This window comes from Rhinoderma darwinii, chromosome 7 (assembly GCF_050947455.1).
Source record: "Rhinoderma darwinii isolate aRhiDar2 chromosome 7, aRhiDar2.hap1, whole genome shotgun sequence".
NCBI lineage: Eukaryota > Metazoa > Chordata > Amphibia > Anura > Rhinodermatidae > Rhinoderma > Rhinoderma darwinii.
The window spans coordinates 44,945,395-44,954,685 of record NC_134693.1 but is presented as its reverse complement, the minus strand read 5'-3'; the positions used below and the strand labels follow the sequence as shown (position 1 = coordinate 44,954,685).

Genomic DNA, 9,291 nt, shown 5'->3' with positions numbered 1-9,291 from the left:
GACTTGCATCAGTTCTATTTGGCAAGAATACAATAGCTTTATCTTCTAAATGGGGAGTGTGGAAGAGTTCTATTCACATATGTATGTGAATATTAGAATAGAGACAATTAATAAGGAATGTGATAACTTTATGTCTGGGCGTTCAGCCAAACCGCTATCTGCAAGGTTACAGAAGAAACATTCAAAGATTATATATTTCTGAAATAGGGGGAAGAAGGTCATTTCAGGTGGAATAGAAATTACATCTCTGCATGATAATCCATATTGTAATTTAATACAGAGAATATAAACAAATGGTCCATCCATCAAAAAAGAGTTTTCAGAGGCTCCTGTGAACCGTGTTTCAGCGGTGCCACTATTTGAAGTTCATTCAAAGGAGGTGGACGTACATATCCCTATGCAGGGAAGTTTGACAGGAGTATACTGGCAAGGATGTTTCCTTACTATCCAGAATGCATTGCCACTCCCTCGGGTGCATGCATAAGTGTCGTCCAGTGAACTATATGCCACATTGAGAATGCCCATACCTCAGTTTTCCCGGTCAGCTGTAATACCTTTCTGAGCAGACAGGAGTGTCCCTGTGAGAATGAAAGACCCACCTCCACTTCCTTTAATCTGTCTTGCTATCTCTGCTGCTAGAGAGATGAAATTTCCCTAACAGTCAGTGGAGGGCAGATTTGGAGCAAGCGAGGCCCCTAGTGGCTGTGAAATTACACAAAGTGTAGGAGGGTAAGGCTGCTAAATTTTAATATAAAGTAATTTACACTTTTGATGCTTATGCATCTAGTTATCAAATGAGAAGAAGAAAATGCATAAAAAAAATATCCCAGCAATTATTTTCTTAAATCGATTCTCTGTCCCCAGGGACAAAATTATAAATATGATGGTGTATATTGAGTAATAATATCTGGTACCCTCCAATTGTGCCACTTTGCCATGGATCTACCATTTATGGGTCCCCTCTGTACTGTCCCAAAATGGCTGCAGCGCTTCTTAGACTCCGAGTGAAACACTCCCACTGTTCTAGAATTGGCAAGAGCTGCTCAAGTGAGCAGTTCTGTCCAATCTGTGAACAGAGGGAGTGTCTTAGCCTCAGTCTGAGAAGCTCTATGGTTATTTTGAGACAACACAGAGGGGACCCTAAAATAGGAGCCTCCTTCCTCTACACTGTTTGTAGTATACACAGATGGTTAAGCACTGCCCCTTTGCAATGCCCCATCTCTTTAGCTGTTCGTTCACCAGCCAAAAATGGAACTGATCAGCAGAAATGAAATCCCTGTTATCGCTGCAGAATTTCTAAAAGGTAGGAAAATACATAAAGTCCTGCAGACTGACAAACAATGTGAGCAAGATTGTCTCCTGTTTAATTTTATCACTCATTTCTAGGTTTGATGTTCTTTTAAATTATGATAATTCAAAAAACCTGAACAAACAGCTTCAAAAGAATTACTGGCACATCGATTTTTTTATTATGGAGTGCCCATAAATTTAGAGAGGTTGCGAACCCTGGGCATTAGTGATTGCTATAATTTTATAATACTGTAAGTTATAAGTAGTTTGTGAGGTGACCTCATTGATATAAGGGGAAACTTGAGACACTACCAGCAATGACTAAAAGTTGTGGTAACAAAAAGTGGCTGCAGACTTTGAGATAAGCAGAATAGGGGGTGAGCAAGCATTTCCCTCTCTCATACTGAACACAAAATAGGTCAGTATGCCAAATTTCTGATTTCTAGAAACAGTCCTGAATGGTTATCTTCAAGCAGAAGAGGGGTTTTCTTAACATGTCACTATGGTGTTCACTGCATCGTTCCATTACAACAATTTCCATTCGGTGTTCAGTTATTACATAATATATGACCAAAAGTATGAGGACACCTGACCTTGGCACCTATATAAGCTTTTTGGACATCCCATTCCATAACCATGGACGTTAATATGGAGTTGGGCTCCCTAACTTTGTGCACAGCGGCACGTTATTGCTAAACAGGAAAGGACCTTCCTCAAACTGTTGCCACAAAGTTTAAAGCAAACAATTGTCTAAAATGTTTTTGTATGCTGAAGCGTTAATAGCCTTTTTACTGGAAATAAGCGGCCAAACCCTGAAAGACATCCACAGACCATTATCCTTCCTCTACCAAATTTTACAGTAGACATTATGCATTCCGCTAGGTGGCATTCGTCAAACCCAGATTTGTCAATCAGACTGCCAGATAGTGAAACGTGATTCATCAAATCACAAAAAAACGTTTCCACTGCTCCAGAATGCAATGGTGGCGTGCTTCACACCACCCCATTTGACACTTTGCATTGTGTATAGTGACCTTAGGCTTGTGTGCAAGTGCTCGACCCTGGAAACCTATTTCACGAAGCTCCTGATGTACAGGCCTTGTTTTGATGTCACTTAAATAGCTAGTTTAGGGCTCTGTAGTGAGTGATGCAACAGAGGATAGGCGATTTTTACAACCCACGCACTTTAGCACTGCTCTGTGAGTTTGCTTGATCTACCGCTTCGTGGATGAGCGGTTGTTACTCCTAGACACTTCCACTTTACAGTTGAATGGTGCAGAGCTGGCAGATCAAAAATTTCACTAACTAACTCCTATAATAGTGTCACATGTAAAGTCACTGAGCCCCCCTTCATTGGGGAAGGAAAGAGCCTTGGCCAAACTGTTGTCACAAAGTCGTAAACATACAATTGTCCTAATGATGTATCTATATGATATAGGATTAACATTACCCCCCACTAAAAATAAGGGGCTGAGCCCAAACCCTAAAAATTAGGTAGAAGATAGGGCAGTTATAAACTGGTGACAGAGCCTCTTTAAGCTGACGTAAACATATTTTGGGTCTCCTTGAGTTCACATAAGATATTTGGGATTTATGAGAGGATGTGTTGAGGAGGGGATCTAATACTAAGTTAAAATCATCCCCAATTATTAATATGCCTTCAGCAAATTCTCAGAATTTCTACAGAGTCTTTATCAACCATGTAGGACATAAGGAAGATTTGTGTTAAGGGTTATGCTTACCCTTTTCAACCCCGTGTTTTGGAACAGAAAAGGTCCTCCCCCAAATGGTTCCAAAGTTGGAAGCATACAATTGTCCAAAATGTATTGGTATGCTGAAGCATTTAGATTTCCCTTCACTAGTACGAAGGGGCTTAGGCCAACCCCATGAAAAACAACCCCATATCCTTATCCCTCCTCCACCACCAAACTTTACAGTTGGCACATTGCAGTCAGGCAGGTAACGTTCTCCTGGCATTCGACAAACCCAGACTCGTCCAGTAGATTGCCAAATATACCCCAGCTGTAATTTCTATTAAATTGCTTTTAATAAAATTCTTCTCCACTTAGATTGGGTGTATTTCTTGTTATCCAGACGTTATGTGCTTGATCAGTACATAGATATAAATAATGATTCTTGTTTTTATATTCAGAAAATAGATAAATCTATTAAAAAATCGAAATGTTGGAAGGTTACATTGAAGTAAGTAAGTCATATAGAACATGCACAAGGAGGATGTTGTAGTTCCTTTGGTTTCAAATGAGAAAAAAAAAGAGAGGGGGTGTATACAGATGGAACAAAGAGAAGGTGTGAGAGGGCGGGCATTGCTATATTAATACTATAAAGGTTTTAAAGTGAGAAAAAACTCACTTCTTCTTCCTTCAGCTAAACTTGTGGCACATGAAGATTAAATCAGCAGAAAGTCTATTACGAGGACAGATAGATAATAATTATAATGCCCAACATGCATCAGCATGACATGAGATATGTGCAGCAACCAGTGTTTTGGATGAACCAGCATGAAAGTCCTATAATTCTGCCCCCACCTCCAACTCCACCAACTTTTCCAGATTTCAGGAAAAAGCGACGCAAAGATGGAACCTGTGCTTATCTTGTGATTATTTTTTTACTGGTTCTTCTAGCGCTGGCAGGAGTTGGACTGGGTACTTATAAAATCTTAGAACTGCAGAAAAAATTGGATGAAATCAAAGAGGTAAAACTGTGTGCTTTATTGTTTTTTTTGCTGCATTTATACTACAATTTTAACTTTATGCAGGAATTATACACTTAAAATAGTTGTTTCCATGTTTTGGATGAAATGCAAAGCAATTCAAACAGCCTTTAATACATGGGGTCACCTTTTGTGAATCTACGAGAACATCGCCTGCTGCCATGCAAATCTGTCTTCGAACAACAGGCTGCAGATTATTGTAGATTATATTCTGTGAATAAAACTATACAGATTAGCAGACAAGGAAGCTGCTGGTTATGTGTGTTCTAGCAGCTCCTTTGGTGCATTGACATAGCCCTAATGTTAAAGGGGTTGCGATTAGAAAAAAAGAGACTTTTTTTTTCCCAGACAACTCAGCTTTAGTGCAACTGTATTACCACTCAGCCCTATTTAAGAAAATGCATCTGAGCTGCAGTACTAGATACCTCCCATGGATAAGAGTGGCACTGTTTCTAGAAAAATATACACTTTTTTTAATCTCAGACAATGTCTTTATAGTGAATGTTGTTTTTAGGTCCAACAATCTCTATGCTGATTTATTTAATAACATATTATTATATTGGTTTTAAGCAGACCTCTGATTCCCCTGAATAGCCATAGAGCCAAATTATACAATTCTGGCTGCCTGCAGCTGCCACTAGGGGGAGGTAAGGAGCTTACTGTATACTGTTTGATCAGTAAGTTTAATGTCTTAAAAGTAGTATGCAGTAAATTCCCATATTGGTGACTGTAAGCAGTCAGAATTTTGTCATTGAACTCAATGTCTATGCAGAGAATTTTGAAGCTCTGCATCAGAAAAAACAGAGCTCCAACCATTGTAAAATATAGTAGGAAATTAATTCTGGATCTATTTAGATTTAAAAAGATATAGAATTGATAGGAAGACATTTACTTTAAGTTAGAAATTCCAATATTAACACTATATTACTGAATTGTTTTAAAATAGTTTTCTAATATGCTCTTGTAGCTAAAATGCAATCCTGAACAATGGCCCAATGCAGGACTTAAAGCATGGATTTCACCTTGTATATACGCCACAACTCATGCATACCATGAAAACATATTGAATATATGTCCTGCTGTCGAAATGAGCTCTGAGTTTCATTCTGCAGCTTGCTTTATATGGGAATACATGCAAGCTGCAAAAGCTAAATATTTAAAAATTTTTACAAATGACCAATTAGAAACATTTTTTTTAGCCCATAATACATGCAGTTCAATAAAAAAAAAAATGGTGTCCATAGCTTTTAAGATTTTACCCATTCCTATGCCATGGCTTGAGAAAGGTTCCTGTTGAACCGAAACGTTGCTGTGTTGAGGTGAAATAAATCCACTTTTGCTTTCATCCATCTTGAAGTCCTGGTGCCGTTACTACGCTCTACATTTCTCTCTATATATATATATATATATATACATATATTTATAGACAAAAGTACCAATTTAGAGAAAGGCCCATGTTGGGGGCTGAAACGTCGCATACTTATGGCTGAATAAAATACAATTTTTTTCACTATTTTTGAACTCTGGAGTGCTGCCTACTCTAATTTTGCCTACATTGAAGGGGCTGTAGGTCTAGGCTCTGAGGCCTGCACCCACACAACAATATGGCGCTGCTCTCTTTGGACGAGATAGATAGATAGATAGATAGATAGAGATCAAAAGCAAAGAATACAGCACACCTCACAGCACTGTAGATCAGGCCATGTGCACGTTACCCAAAAGAGGACGAATCAACTCCTTAGCTTGAAATTAATAATACAAATGTAGGACAAGTACCAGCTCCAAGACTTCAAGATCAATAGAAGTTGGTTTAATCACGAAAAAGTGAGTGTCGGTTCACATCTGAGAAAAGTTCAGATGTACATCGAGACGTCGCTAATTTTTTGGTGATTAAACCAATTTCTCCTCATCCATCTTGAAGTCCTGGTGCTGTTGCTTATCCTACATTTTTACTAATATATATATATATATATATATATATATGTATACACACAGAATATATATATATATATATATATACACGCACAGAATATATATATATATATATATATATATATACATATATATATATATACGATTCAGGTAATCAAAAATATTTTTGTAGCCTAACCTACGAGCATGTACGTTTGAAAGCTTATTGAAAGTTTCAAGGGGTCATCTAGTTAAGAAGTCTCATTGGCAAATACTCAATTAGGGTAAAAAAGTTAATCTAGTCAATTCACCAGAGCACAGAGAGGATACAAACAGCATCTCTTCCTCCTTGCAGGACCGACACAGACATCCTATTGAGTTCAACACTTGCTGCCAGTTACTGGTGCAAATTACAGCTGATAGCTGGGATCAGTTTATTCTCAAGGGCATTTCAGACAACTTTAAGTGATTATTATTAATATTTGAAATAATTTTTTACCACAAAAAAAATTGCTCTGGTTTTTTAAATGCTGGATAGATAAATAATATTTCTGACAAATGTAAAATTGTTTTGTTTATGCTTTCGTTTTCTCCCATGAGAATTTGGAATTGAGATATATATATATATATATATATATATATATTCCTTCACAGTTATCTTACAGTATTTTACCTCTATCTTCTTACAGTATTCCAGTGATGCAGAACTGTCATCTTCATCTGAAAAGCTAACGGGTAAATTACACCGATTACTATATAGTCATGTATCAGTATATTAGAAATTGTAAAGTACATGCACTGAGAATTAATAAAGGTTAATTTGTTTTTCATTGTGTTTTGCAGGGCTGGAAAAACACCCAGAGAAAAAAGGAGGCAGATTGGCTGCACATTTAACAGGTTAAATCTAAATCTCTGTCTCTAAATTTTAATTAACAGATATTTTCTATATCTACATAAATGCTTCAGTTTGTGGAGCATCATGGATTCATGTAAGACCAGAAGATAAGACATTCTGGTAGTGTCTAAACAATTATTATAATTAATTCTTTGAAGAAGAGTACATGGCTATTTTAGCTTATTTTTATTTTATATACAAAAGTGGCAATTGTCAAAAAGAAAAAAAATCCAAAATTCCAGTTTTTAATATGGCCAATTCCCATTCTATTCTGCCATTCACGAAATGTAGGAATGCCAGTCTTTTTTAGAATTGGAAGTTTTATCCTATTCCATACCTCGATTAAAGGGGTATTCCAGTTTCAGCAAACAAAAGTTATTGCAACATTTTTCATTTTTTAAAACATACTTTGTGTATTAATTTCTCATCGTTTTCAATATCTCTGCTTATATTCAGTGAATGGGAACCTTCCTGGTCACGTGATGATAACACAGTTGCTCAGTGCCTTACAAAAGAGACCTCTGATAACCTTACTGTAAGGAGCCATTCACCTGTGTGATCATGACCAGGGCGGATTTTCATCTTCTCGAGGTAAGCAATGAAGGTTCCCATTTTACCATTTATACGTGGTCCTTGAGGACTGGTACTTGATTTTTTTTTTTAACATTTCTGTGTGGAGCATGAGGGCTGGTAATTTTTTTTACCATTTTTGTGTGGTGCTTGAGGGACGGTAATTGATTTTTTTACCATTCTTGTGTGATGTTTGAGGGCCGGTAATAGATTTTTCTTTACCATTTTTGTGTGGCGCTTGAGGGCCAGTAATTTTTGATCTAATGTACGTTTCCTATTAATGACTATATGTAGAGCTCTTGAAAACCATAAGGAGTTGATACAAAAAAGGATATCGCAATATTGCATAATTTTTTAAGCAGTATCTGGGATATGGTGTTCCAGTATGAATATCCTATTGTCACTTCAGTTCTCTAGACCTACTGGAGATCCCGGGTTGTCTAACAATTAACTTCTTTGACATGGTCAAATGTCATGAAAATCAGATTGTTGGTACCCCAGTTTCAGTAGAGTGGTTGTACTTCAGGGTTGTTTTCCTCTGAAATTGATAGGAGTTAGGGCCTATTCACATCAGCGTTGGGCTTCCTTTCACCGGTTCCGTTTGGCCTTTCCGTTTGTCTCCGTTCCCTAAAGTTTCTGTTTTTTTTGCGGAAACAATAGCGTAGTTGAACAAATGGAAACCAACTGCAACGGAAGCTTTACCATTGAAATGGTGATGCAAACGGAAGCTATGGTTTCCGTTTGCCTTTCCGTTCATCGGTTCCTCCGTGAGAAAGGTCGAACGGAAGCGATGAACGGAAGCCCAATCCTGATGTTAGCGAAAGCATGTAAGTAAACGTAATTAATATGTAAGCAAATATTTTTATCTGCGTAACAATGGTTACAGTGGCTATTCATGTATATTCTTTAATTAAAAATAGTAATGACATGTTTGTTACAGGGTAAAGTCTAAATACAGTTAAGGCAGCCATATTGTGTGCTTGACCAATATTTATCAGAATTTGACTTTTGAACTATTTCTTTTCTAAATTCATTTTATAGGAAAAGACAGTAAAAATCTGCCACTCACTTGGGAAGATGTATTTGGACATGCATTCACCGCAGGCATTCAGTACAAAAACAGAGGCCTTATAGTGAATGAAAGCGGCTTACACTTCCTGTATTCCTCCGTCTACTTCCGGGGGAAGGATTGTCCTAAGCAAGACTTGACACACATTGTCTATAAGAAGTCCAAAAGATATCCTTTAGAGATCAAACTTATGGAAAATAAAGAAACTTTCAACTGTATCCCACGTGTTATATGGGGAAGACACAGTTACCTTGGAGCTGTATTCAACCTCACCGATAATGATGTATTGTATGTTAATGTTTCCAATGTCAACTTCGTTAGCTTTGAAGAAACAAAAACATTCTTTGGCCTTTATAGATTATGATTACGAATTCAATAAGCGCCGAACTTATCTGATTAATTGTGACTTTAACCTTTTAATAATGCACTCCCTGTGTAAGGGAAACATGCACTCCCTGTGTAAGGGAATCTCAGTTTGTAATCTCTTGGTATCATAAAACAAAGGCCCATATTTACTAAGACTGGCATTTCAAATGCCAGTTTTAGGCAGTAGCCCGCTCGAGTATGATGCAAAAATGTATTTAGATGCTCACCCATCTTAATAAATTTGTCACATCCTGAGCTGTCTGTGTGCGACAAAGTGAAATCTACGTCACCCATGAGCTGGCATAGATTTCCACTATAATTTCTGCCAATGTCTGGCGTAAATTAAAGTAAATTTGAAGGGCTGTGTGTGGCCCTGCCCTTTCTGCTAAGCACCGACTACTTTTTGAAAAGTGGTGAGAGAGCCGTAAAGTGAAAAATGTTGCAAAATTTGCGACTTTT

General features: G+C 37.4%; 1 protein-coding gene across 1 annotated transcript; it reads left to right on the top strand.

The window, feature by feature from the left end:
- The first annotated feature begins 3,745 nt into the window (after positions 1-3,745).
- On the top strand, positions 3,746-8,830 carry FASLG (Fas ligand). The gene is made up of 4 exons (XM_075832204.1): positions 3,746-4,003; positions 6,622-6,667; positions 6,776-6,829; positions 8,439-8,830. The coding sequence occupies exons 1-4, from the start codon at positions 3,746-3,748 to the stop codon at positions 8,828-8,830; spliced, it is 750 nt and encodes a 249-aa protein (XP_075688319.1).
- The last annotated feature ends 461 nt before the right edge of the window (positions 8,831-9,291 follow it).

Coding starts and splice junctions, on each gene's coding strand:
- FASLG (XM_075832204.1), top strand. CDS start 3,746: ATGCCCAACATGCATCAGCATGACATGAGATATGTGCAGCAACCAGTG. Junction 6,668..6,775: donor TTCATCTGAAAAGCTAACGG/GTAAATTACACC, acceptor TGTGTTTTGCAG/GGCTGGAAAAACACCCAGAG. Junction 6,830..8,438: donor ATTGGCTGCACATTTAACAG/GTTAAATCTAAA, acceptor TTCATTTTATAG/GAAAAGACAGTAAAAATCTG.